Consider the following 12,880-nt stretch of genomic DNA (forward strand, 5'->3'; position numbering starts at 1 on the left):
GACGTTCGATGAGTTCTAAGTCAGCTGATGTCAAAAATGTCGCGTCTATCCTCGCAGCTCAATCACGCATACTTGAAGTACTGCAGGCAGCGGTCGCAGTCACCGCCACGCTTTCTGCGGCTGCGAAATCTGCTGCAGCAGCATTCTCTGCTGTTTTTGATCACAAGCGGCGGCGTTCTTTCCTGGCACCTTGTTGAAGTATCACAGCAATCAGCTGATTACGACGGCATCGCTTGTGTTGCAATGCCGGTTCGTTGCGGAATTCGTTGCGCTCTTTCACTGAGATCTGCAGATATCTTCGTCTGCAGTTGCGATCATTTATGGCACTCTGAGCGTGTGTCGCCACTGGTAGAAGTAGTGATCGAAGGCTGCCTTTTTGAGCGTGTGTCGCCACTGGTAGAAGTTGTAGTGATCGAAGGCTGCCTTTGTGTCGGGCTACTGCATCGCGGCGATTGCTGGTCTCCCGCTCGGCTCTGCCGACGTAGCCTGCGCTGGCTGCGATGACTCCTTGGGCTGCAAAGCACATTTTTCCGTCGCTTTCAGAATTTGTGAAGTGTGCGGAACTTTCGAGCACGGTTTGGCATCTCAATTTCGATCGCAAAACTACAAAACGTCCGAAATGGCGGTGACAACGCGCGTGTTTGCGGCCGCGCGTGCGTGATCACCAGTGTTGTTAGTCCCCGTGCTCCAATCACAAGCCACTGTTCACTTATGGGACTGCTATGGACCATTGATACCACACGGTTTTCTTGCTTTTTTTACCTGATAGCGCAGACTGGCTGCATCATTTAAGGTTCTTTCCTGGCGGGAAAGCGAGCTCAACAGAAGCTCTTTCAAACGAGACTAAGGTGGCCGCGATCCGATGAGTGGTTAGAGCGATCTAAGCAACGCAAAAGGGGGCTGTTTTCGGCAATTTCGTAAGCGAAATTAAGTACTGGGATGAATAAACTCGACATTTTATGGCTCAACGACGCATCATTTAGAGTTCATTTTTTGCTGGCCGGTGCGGGATGATATGAAGGTAACGAAAATCACCAAACTGAAAAATCTATATATTTGCGTTTTTTCGTCGCCAATACCTGTGTCTCCCCTTAAGTCGTAGTGTTCGGCCTATGTCTATCAGTTAGTGCGTACGAAGTGCGTACAGTGATAACATTTTGGGGGACAAAGGCCCGTATTCACAAACGCTCCTTCACTCAAGGGCTCCCCTCGACTTGACGAAGTCAAGGTGGAGCGTGCTCCTCCACTCAAGGGGCCGCTGCGTTTCATGAACGCTCCTCCACACTTCCTTCGCCAAGGGAGGCCTTGAAAATGCTCCCTTCACTTGAGTGATCTGCATGCGCCGAGAAAAGCACCTGATAACGAGAGTATTCGCAATTGTGGTTAAGAATTGCCTATCTATGTACATTAAGAGAACGCCTTTTCTAGTTATTCTTTTTTCTAAATTGAAATTACAGCAAAATACGTGCATTTAGAGTGGTAGTGTTGTTTCCCTAAGCCTTGTGCTGATAGAGTTAGCGAAACCCTCCTTCACGTCTGGCAACAGTTGAACCCAGGCAGCTGAACGAACAGCTGATGGCATTTCGTCTGCTGCTGAACATGTCTACCTGCTTAGTTTATTTTGTCTTGTATGCGTTTATTAATCGCAGTTTATATTTACGGTAGTGTTTGCGTGTGTGTCGTTTGAGAGCCTACTTTCGCCGGGGTGACTAATGAACTACGTGAGTGATGACAGGAAGCGCAATAGATGGTTTGTTGCTTTGTTTACTTTCGCTTTACTGAGAGCCTTCTGATCACTAATGTAGCCACCGAATGTATAACGCGGTGGAATGAGTATTTTTTACTATATATCACAGTATGTTGGCGTGCTTTTAGCATTCACCACCGCATTATGTATAAGGATTACTCGTACGTAAATTCGTTCTCGCTACGGGAGTATGTGCACAGTTCCTAATTTCAGGGGCCTATGCAATGTTTATTTTTCTCATTTACTGCGAATTTCACCGTGGCGCTTTCGTAGTTGTTCCTCTGCGTATAATAGGAAATTTGAAAGACATTGTTCGCAACTGATATTCAAGGTTATACCAGGGTAGCGTTAAAAACTAGGCATGTTATACTCGTAGCTGAGCGTTCGAATTAAACTGCTACGCAAGTTAAGAAAAACGATCGTGTGCCTTCCTTTCACTATTGGCGAAAAATACATTTTAAAGTTGTTTTCTTCATTTAGTAACATAAATAGTTGGTTAACAGGGACTGGTGTGTGTGTGTGTGGGTGTGTGTGTGTGTCAACTTTAACATTTTAAACTTCCAAGGAGTAAGTTATTGTTTTTGCATTGTTTTTTTATTTGCCCTGCATTTGTGGATGCGTCTAATTTGACAGATTCGCATAGAAGTAACCTTTAAATTTGTGTAGCTTCCGTCTCCAAGTTCACACAGCGGCAACGTCTTAAATTTTTTCCCGTCTCCTTCATCTGCATGCTCAGAAGCACAATCGTTAGTGCATGAATGACCTTCGCACTAATGTTTTCGATTTTATTTGCAATATAACTACTGGAAATACCTGTTGAAAAGGATCGTGGTGTCTGTGCTGCATTCCAAAGCCCCGGCACAACATAAATTATAGGGGATGTTTTATTTTTTTTTGAAAATCATAAAATTGAAGCCGCGTCTGACTTTTGGCGCTGTTCTGTTTTAAAAACTATCCTGTGGGTTCTCTCAACCTTCGAGAAAGTGTTGTCAAGATCAGCGTATATTATTCTGCTGATTTATTGAAGACCAGTGCAACAAAGCGGTGAAAAATGCTCAAGAGTATTGCAGTCATCGCGGATACATCTGGTCAGAACCCTGTAAATAAAATATCCGCTATTGCTGCATCATTAGCATGTCTACCTGTTAGAACCACGCCATCTCAGTTCCGTGGAAGAGGAGTGGTGCTGCTTTATATAAAACAAGTTTAATTTTCCTAGAACTGCTTTCCTGTAGAATCGGAGAAGTGGTTTTCGCAGTCCTGTCTCATCATGAAAAGACAAACATGACGATAATTATGTATTAATAAATGAACAAAACAGAAGTTGTGAATGGCAAATGGACCTTTATTACATGTGGCTGATGAGGAGCAACGTGGCAAACATAACAATACAAATGAAAAGTGTTCATCAATCAAACATATGCAACCTACACACTGTAAAGATAAAGTACGAGCTCGGAGGACATCATAAATAAGATTAAGGAAGTTGACACCATAGGGCGCCTAATGCGGTGTAGCTGCACGCATTCACTGCTGTTTTTATGCTTTTGTATACAGTCGTGCAAACTCCGCAATGCATTGATAACACGTCAGATTCTTGGAGGCCTTTTCTCTGTGTTCTTCTGTCGGGAGCTGGTCCCCTGCTCAAAAGAGGCAAGAAATAATATTAGAAAAACGTAATGCATTGGATACAAAAGCCGCATTTTTTTTTAATTCTAGCTGTGCAAACATTCATTAGTATGTCTCGCGTTCAAGAACAGACATGGTTGAAGTATTGAGCTTTGACTATTTTGACACATGTTTGGCTCAGGCACTTGGGCAGCTGACCAGGCATATGGGTATATAATTTCATTATCTAATTGCACAAATCGGTGCCATAGCCAACAATTCTTCTTCGAGGGCTAGGAATGGGGTTAAATTAAAAAAAAACAATCTCATTATGTATCTGCTGTATTTATATTTCAAATGTTTGCGTTTTCATACCACACTCGACGCACTTTTGCGTACATGTAGGTTTCACAGAGCATGATCATCTGCTTGATCCCCTAAATGTGTACTTGGTTGTTCATTGGTATTGTGAGCTGCATAGACAATGTATAAAGAAGCTATGTTTCACGCGTAGTAGCTACAGCAGCATACTAATTGCACCCAATGTATTGTGTTGTGCTTTTCTTAAACTGTCTTTATTAGTAATCTGACAGAAGCAGGAAAAAAAACACAAAACTTACCTTCTCATTGGTACAGATGGTCGTCTAACGGAGGTGTGCTTCGTCGTAAATTTCGGCTAGGGCAGCAAAGGTTCACCGGAGAGGAAGCCACTCTAAAGTACGGTGAACCCAGCGCATCAAAAGTTTGCTATGCCGCTTGCTTGTCAAGCTTTCGCACCACGCTTGAACTGATGCGGTGTGTGAGCTTCATCAAAACACTTCAAAGCACTGGAATCCGCAGTAAGTCATGGAGCACTCGCACGAAGAGTATACGCACACCCGAAGGCAGGTAATCCACTGGCTCATGCACGGAACGCAATACAGCACGGCACTGGTGAGTGCTCCTTTTGACACCACGCCCGCTTGTCCCGGCGCCACAGTAGCCGTTGCTGAACCGTTCAAAGACAGCTCCGTAGTAAACGCGCACCGTCATTGTCGAAAGAACGCAGCAGTGGCAGCCTACTTAATCGAGAAACGCCGTCAAAGTGAGACGGGCGCCGCCATGGACGCGATGCTGGCGCAAATATTTCACTCGAGGGACGATTCAAGGTAGCTCGATTGCTTCCTTGACAATCTCGAGGAAACGCTCAAGATTTTTTCAAGTGAAGGAAGCGTTTCAAGTGAAGGGCGGTTTGTGAATGGGAAAACGCCACTTAAGGAGCGTTTCGAGTGAAGGGTCGAGTGGAGGAGCGTTTGTGAATATGGGCCAAAGTTTTACTGCTCCGCTGAACTTTGCAAACCCCACAATGTACCGTGAATGGTTTTTGTCATGTTATTAAGTGCAGAGATCAGCTGATAAGTTATCTCGACTTTCGCGCGATGGCGGCGATGAAATTGCGGGTAACCATTGGGGGAAAAACGCAGGGGAGGTGGCCACTACAGACAAAAGCACCGGTATGACTTATTGCCCGCAAAAAGCCTTGCCAACTAAACATCTCTGGTTATCTGCTCAGGCATGGGTGTGGCGTATCCTCACTTTAGGCCTGCTGCACGCTTTAATAAGTGACTACACGAACACTCTGGGCCGTCGATCTCTGCCGCTTCATTTTGCGGGACCATGTTCAAGCGCGCACCGCTTTACAGAAACGCAAGCAGCTCGCTGTCACGGAGTTTCGTGTTGCGGATCCCGGGCACCGAGAAACTTTGCTGTATTATGCGAACACGTGCACCGTACATTGAGCGAGCGTAGGGCTGTTGTTACCATGCTGGACGCTTTTATTTAGCGACAGCCCAAACGCTCCTCCGTTCATTGCCAGGACTGCTGGAGCATCACGGAGAGCGCATTGCTTGTGGAAAACTCTTAGTTGCCAGGTTAACCCAGCAGGCTCCTCACCGAATCTGTGCATAGCCTGAAGCGGAGAGGGTGTACTCTACAGCAAGCGGATCGGCATTCACGGTGTGCACAAAGTGAGCGAAGCACTGCATGCAACTAGCCATTTAAAAAAGCAACCCGTTTTAAAAAAGGAAACTGCATCAGTTTTCGCTAAAAAGCATTCCGCGGAACAACTGTATCACGGACAGCCGATTGTGTTCGTTTTGTCGGTGTACCACGATGCATATCCGGGATCCCGCGGCAGTTTCCAAAGGCTAATCGGCATCGCCACCGTGTGCTAATGGACGGTTGTACGAGAGTCAGAAACTTTTCTGTACTTTGGCAAAAGGAAAGAAATGGCTTTGCAGTGGGCATTTCAGGCAATATTTCCAGTGGCACTGAGTTTCTTCCTTTGTTGGCGGTGATGGCGCATGTCAGGAGATGCAAATTTGTGGCTGGGGGTTAATGCGTAGTATGTTTAGGGCGTAGTTGCGCCGTCGTCCCTGGCAGATACGTATTAACGTGGTTTCACTATATGTGTATTTTCTATATTTCGGCAACAAAGATGTGTCCGTGGGGGTTTCTTAATGAAGCCGCACAAAAGTGTTTGAATAGTTATCAGAAAATGCTGCTGAGAAGTAGTCGAGGGCTCTGTGAACATGTGAGCCAAACGTTATAGTACAGCATGTGATATGTAGTTGGAAATTTAATTTCGAAATGAGCTAGAAATCATTCATTCTTCTTGAGATGCTGTATACCGAAAATCATTTGTGTGAGATACCCAAAACAGAATAGTACAGCATGTGGTATGTAGTCGGAAATTCAATTTCAAAATGAGCTAGAAATCATTCATTCTTTTTGAGATGCTGTATACCGAAAATCATTTGTGTGAGATACCCAAAACAGAATGGAGACAGCCATTGCACAATTTGAGCATCATGAGCTGTGTAGTTAGTGTAGGCTATGGCCATGTGCCACAACTTGCCTGCACTGTACTATGTTATGTCAGAACTACACTAAAAACCCGTCGTGATCACTATTACACCCATGATCGCACGGAAAGCGAATTGTGCGTTCAAAGAAAGATTTCAAGGTCGTGACGCATGCTGTCGTGTGTACATTGGTTCTTGTCCTTTTGTCATCCCTCTGTGCAGCTTTCAGCTTGCTCGCTGGGAGAAAAGGATGCAGGTAGCTCTTTGAGCGTGCAACGAAAATCTAAGAAAGGGAAAGAAGACAACCACCAGTTTGTACCACAAAGCCGCAAGGAAATTTCTTTCTGGAAAATCCGTACGGATTTCCTTGTGGCTTCGTGCTACAAACGAGTGGTTGTCATTTTTCCCTATCTTTTCTTCTGCCACCTTGCATATTTTCGCAGAACTCATTTGCAACAAAAATCTGCTATTCCTCTTGCACATGGCTGATTGTAAAATATTTGCAGCAGTTGGTTTGAGGGGCAACAAGTTTCTATAGTGTAGTGATTGGATGATAGCTTAGAAAGGTGTTGCGGGGCCGCTCTAAGGGTTTCTAAAATAAGCTCATTGGGGTTCTAAAGTAGTTCCAATGCTCTTCTTTCTTTTTGCTTACAGTTTCATGCACAAAAAACTAATAAGTTCAAATAAAATATTCTAAAAAATTGTTATCGATGTTTTTCTTGAATTATGCATAGTTTTTCATGGTATACTGAGAGAAGTAGCTACAGGGCTCGAATTCAGTTTTTTATATCTGTGTGTTTTTTTTTTCTGTAGTTCAAATGTGCACTTGAACCCGATTTCAAGGAAATTCTTGCTTCAACGAACTTTAGAGCTTATTTCCCATCAGCTTGCCATTGAATTTGTTACATCAAAGTTCTCTGCACAATGAACAATTTTGCGAGCTTTGCTCCAGCAAAACTTTCACTCAGTGTGGAGCTTCATTTGTAAACTTATTTTATGAGGAAGTAAGCAGATCGTCAAACATTCTAACTTTTTGTATGTTCATAATGCTTTGTTTCCCCAAAAACGTGCACCTATTGGACCATTTGTCAAGAAACTCACAGGAGAGTGCCATTGTGTGGTGGCGATGACAGTGTGGCTGGCTACCTTGTGACTAGGCACAGGCCCTCTTTGCTAAGCTGAAACCACTGCATCAGGCTTGGTAGAGCGACAGAGTGATCCTGAAGCATTCTAGATCACATGATCGCACTGTCCACCAAAGCAACCGAAGCGCTTGTAGAAGTGCCGGAGTTACACGCTGAAGCCAGTCATTTGTGCTTATGCGCTCGTGTACGTGTCACTCTGTGTCATCGTGGCAGCAAAGCCTTCGTTTCTACGACATAGCCATCCCTTCAGAACACCAAAAATGTGCCAGCGGATGTGAGCACCAACAAATACATTGCCGTTGATGCGGACGGTGTAGCTCATGATGTGGCAAGCAGGGGAGTAAGCTTATGTAGAGCAAACTGACGAGGCAATAACTGAAGAGGATCGCCCTGACGCCACATCGTGGGAAAAGGAGAGTGACGTGCAAAACGCATCGGTGGTACCTTCTGCACTAAATGTGATGAAGGCTTTTGGTGTCATTCGCACTTTCATTGGTGCCGATGATAATAACGTTGAACAATGTCAATAATGCTCAAAGACAGACGCAAACGAATTTAACAGAGATTTTCAAAAATACAGTAAAAGCTCGTTAATTCGGATTTCATGGGACCGGAAAAACTGTCCGAATTAACCGAATGTCGAATTAACGAATGAACAGGGAAAACAACATTTAAAATCAAGCTGCAGAAGCATACCTTTATTTGTTGAAGTATTTTGTAATTGCCGTCTGTGTTTTCGCGCAGATTCCGGCTGACATCACAATTTTTCTTAACTGTTCCAAATGGCCAACAGCACGCAAGCTGTCGGGAGTGTTCAGGCAAGCGTCCTATAATATTAACAGCGCCTCCGACACTTCCTGTGAGGTGCGATGAGGTCGCGGCTGTATCTCCTCGCATGATTCTTCGTCGGAATCGTGGTCTTCATGGGCGCCCGTGACATCATTAATAATCTCTTGATCGGTCAGGAGACCACTCGTGGCGACACCATGATCAATCGCGATGTAGTCCTGAAAGGTCACATCTGTGGGAAGGACAGCATAGAAAGTCGGGCAGTCATCGTCGGTGGACTCGGCTGACACCTCCTCGATGCCATCGTCAGCTACTGCTGCATGCTCGGGCCTCACAAAATCGCTGTGCCGAAAACAGTTGGCGATGATTTGCGGCAGAGTGTTTTTCCACACGTGGGCGATGATGTGCACTGCGCCGAGTAAGTCCACTTGATATAACTTTCCAGCTTCTGAGCATAAGATCATTCGCTCTAGCAGGTGCTTGCGGTACTTCGACTTCACGTAGTGAATGATACCCTGGTCCATCGGCTGAAGAGCAGACGTAGTGTTGGGCGGCAAAAAAACTACTTTGATGCTCTTCAGTTCGACTGTACAGTTATGGGCACTGCAGTTGTCAACAACCATAATTATCTTGCGGTCCTTCGACGTGAAGTGCCAGTCCAACTGCTGCAGCCAGCCGCAAAAAATGTCCGATGTCATTCATGCCTTCCTGTTCACTGTGTACTGGACAAGAAGGCTTTTGACATTCTTAAAACAACGTGGCTTAAGCGCCTTCCCGACGACAAGTAGTGGCAAGCGCTCCGTGCCAGTCATATTGGTGGCAAGAAGCGCAGTTATCCTTTGCTTGCACTTCTTGCCACCAATGCACGCGTCCCCTTTGAAAGTAACCATCTTGTCGGGCAGAGCTCTGAAAAATAGAGCAGTTTCATCTGCACTGAACACGTCATGTGGTTCATATGCGGCGATGTGCTCCAGCAGCTTCACTTTTCTCCACTCGGTGGTCACGCTTTCGTCAACACTGGCCTTTTCGCCGCACACACTCCTGAAGACAAGTTCGTGTCTCTCTCGAAACCTCGCAAACCACCCTTCTGACGCTTTGAACGATTCAATGTTCATCATTGCAGTGTACTTCTCACCTTGCGCCATGATGAGAAGTCCGCTCAAAGGCAGATGTGCGTTGCGACAGTCAGTAATCCACCGGAGCAAAGCTTCTTCAAGCTGGGGATGAGCTGCGGTTCGCAACCGCTTTCTAGAGGCATGAAACTTCTCACTTTCGAAGGCTTGTTGAATCTGTTGTTCATTTTTCACGTACGTTCCCAACGTGCTCCGCTTCACGTTGTACTTGATCATAACCTGCTGTCGCGATTTGCCGTTCTTCAGTGCTTCCAAAGTTTCCACTTTAGTCCCCAAGTTCTTCGCGTCGTAGTTCTACCGCTTTTTCGGCGTTGCCATCACTGTAGCGCACGATGGTGGTGGCATGCGAATACGGTCACAATGGAAGAAAAAGAGAACTCCGCAAGAAGAGATGGTTCCGAGACGACAACACAAGGGAAAATGGCGTCGGAGGCGCTGAGTGGAGAAGAAAGAAGACGCCGACGTTCGGTGACGCTGCGATTGCCCCCACTAGTTGATGACGATGGCGATGCCACTCAGGTTTAGGTTTCACTCCAGTGGTGCCAGCGCCGCTTTATCACACTTTTGTGTAGCAGCAGCTGTCAGCATTTGTCCGAAATAAGCAGTGCGGAGCCGAGTTCCGACGAAATAAGGAAGGTTTGGTCCTATAGATTAACATGCACCTTGGCCGGGACCAATAGAGCCGTCCGAATTATCCGAATTTCCGAATTAACGGGTGTCAAATTAACAAGCTTTTACTGTAAATATGTTTGTGAATTCTGCAGTCAAACGGGGCAGTGATCTGGGGTAAATTAAATTTTTCTTTTGCGCCATCACTCTGGCTGTGCTTTGATTCGACCATAAAATGAACTGTCCACAAAGGCGTGTGGACACAAGAATCACAAATTAGTTCGTTTCATATGGTGATGCTGCTTATGTATTTTTTTTTTTCAGCTGCCAATGGCTGTGACCGAAATTCCTGACCGGAGCCACCCTGTCAAAGTTGGAATCTCAGATGCCTACATGTTTGACCGCATGGTTTTCTGTGAGTGATGATTGATTCACTTGTAGATGAAACAAACTTGTCCTGCAGAAGTAAAATTGTCAGTGCAAGGTCTCTGCAATGTAAACATTCGACAGATGTCTTTCTGGTTGGGTCTGTAAACTGGGAAACAATTTTAAATCTAACTAAAAAGCATGTACCTTTTTTTTTTAGTTAAAATCGTTTTCCAGGTCTCTGCTAAGTTCTTTCCAGGGGTTTTGCAGTTCCTTTTGTTGCATCTGCTACGCTTGACCTATTAGACCTTTTTGTAAGAAGGAGCACAAGGAAGCTAAGAACTAGGCAATGAGCAATACTTTCAAATTGTGTAAGCTTTTTGCGTACTACAATAAAGGAAAAATCAATGCAGAAAGGAAGAAATGAGACAACACTGGCTCTTTTAATGAGGAATACAATTAAACATGCCTATAACAAATCTCCATACAACTAATTCCTTGATATGAAGGGTTTCTATTCTCTGCCATTATTCCATAGAAGCACATGTACTTACAACCTTTGTGCAATGAAGTGGCCGCGGGAGACACTCTTGATATAACAAATTTTCCCATTGCCAACATAGGAATTTCGCTCAGGATTTTGTCATTTTGGCACGAACATCCTTTTCTGTGGTTGTTCCGCCTCTGTTGAAGCACGAAGCGCCGGCTACCCCGGCGATTGGGAGGCAGGAGCGAGCACTCGTTAATGCACACGGGTGTCCGCTAGGCGGGCAGGCGGGCCTGCGCCCTTCGAGCCGGCGTTGCCGCCTATCTTTCTACCGTGGGCACATGCACTGTACTTCACGACATGCGTGGATGTGCCCTCCCACTTCCTACGAACCAAAAATAAGAAAAATAAGGCGAGATTCGCATTGGCAGCGGCACTCTTTTATTGCTTCAGAAGTTTGGATTTCACTTCTTTAAAAGTGATGCCAGTAAAAAAAAAATCTTGCTCCGTGTTGTTATGATTCAAGTTTGATTCGCACATGCAGGGCTGCACTGCATATAAAGAGCACTTTTCCAAATGGAAAAGTGTGGAAGGGTATATGAGCCATGCTCTGATGCTTGCAAAGCGAGCACAGGCGCCAGTGATAGCCAATGCACTCTCCAAATCAAAGTTTACTGATGCTACTCAAGTGACCACTGCCCTTCCTTGCCCACCCCCTCCCTGCCGCATCTTTTCGTACTCATTTAAAGGGAGACGTGGATCCTGAGATGGCAACAACAGCAAAAAAAGAAGATTTTTGGAAAATTGCATTTTCGCAAAATTTAATCATTCAAAAATCCCTCCGTGAAATCTTCACCACATGCGGACGCGGTGGCAGCTGCCATCTTGGGCTCTTTTTGGAGCTGTTTTCTTTGTGCGCATTTTGCTCTCTTTCAAAATGGCATCGGGTTGCAGGAACTTACTTTATCACGTCATTTCTGAAGCATTGATTCGTGCCTGTGATTAGCCGAAGTGCGCACACCCTTGCTGGCTTCGCTCCTATTGGTCTAGCAGCGCCCCACTGCGGTGGTCTAGTGGCTAAGGTACTTGGCTGCTGACCCGCAGGTCGCGGGATCGAATCCTGGCTGCGGCGTTGCATTTCCGATGGGGGCGAAAGTGTTGTAGGCCCGTGTGCTCAGATTTGGGTGCTTGTTAAAGAATCCCAGGTGGTCAAAATTTCCGAAGCCCTCCACTACGGTGTCTCTCATAATCATATGGTGGTGTTGGGACGTTAAACCCCACATATCAATCAATATTGGTCTAGCAGCGAACGCGCCGGGAACATTGGATCTTCTGCACTCTGCCTCGGAGCTCTCGCATTTCACTGCCGGTGTTTATCGTTTATCTCTGATTTTATCGCATCGCTTGCTCAACCGTTGGACAGCGTTTCCCTGCCTGAATGGCTAAAGAAGATCGTCGTCTCAAGGCACGGTCGGACTAGAGGGGCGAGGGGCGCACTCCCTTACGGCCTGCTCTTCGGGTCTAGTTCCCACCTTTCACCACCGCTAGTTGTGGCGCTGCGGCCGAAGCCTCGCCAGTTGAGCTACAACACAGCCGAGGTAGAGGAAAGGCGCGCGCCCACTTGCCGCTCTTCTAACCCTGCCCTGGCTACAGGTGATACTTCTCCATGCTAATTTACATTGGCGTCTTCAAACATAGGAGATTCCTTCCCCCCTTCTGAATTTCCTGCCTAATAGGGTCCAGCAGCGTAACATCATATTCGTGAAGCACCGAATCATAAACGTTTGAAGAAAAAAAAAAAACATTTTAACACGAGGCACACGAAGAAAAAATATGCGAATTTATTGTTTCAAATAACTTTTATTGAATAATATATGCTGCACTTCAAAAATTCACATTAACAAATTTCAGTACGAAGGTAAAAAAATCAAAACACAATAGGCATTACTATGTAAACAAGCAACTCGCAGAAGGACATTTTTTCTTTTTTGCTTTCTCGTCAAGAAAGGAAAGTTCATTTGGTCACAATTTGAATAATTTTCTGGACGGTTTGTGTGCATAATTGGAGGGCTTCTCTTGTGAGTCGGTGATTTTCTTCGTGTGGTTGATGAGAAGTATTCTCATGAATTTTGCGGCAATTAGAGCTGCGGACC

At 45.5% G+C, this 12,880-nt stretch overlaps 1 protein-coding gene across 1 annotated transcript in view; it reads left to right on the forward strand.

Moving 5' to 3' along the window:
* l(1)G0289 (plexin domain containing lethal (1) G0289) overlaps positions 1–12,880 on the forward strand; it is an 86,381-nt gene that overhangs the window by 37,841 nt on the left and 35,660 nt on the right. The window contains exon 8 of the mRNA XM_037429776.2: positions 10,199–10,289. Within this exon, the coding sequence (XP_037285673.2) occupies positions 10,199–10,289 (91 nt within the window). The remainder of the gene's footprint in view (positions 1–10,198; positions 10,290–12,880) is intronic.

The sequence above is a fragment of the Rhipicephalus microplus genome, chromosome 1, assembly GCF_043290135.1.
Source record: "Rhipicephalus microplus isolate Deutch F79 chromosome 1, USDA_Rmic, whole genome shotgun sequence".
Taxonomy (NCBI): domain Eukaryota; kingdom Metazoa; phylum Arthropoda; class Arachnida; order Ixodida; family Ixodidae; genus Rhipicephalus; species Rhipicephalus microplus.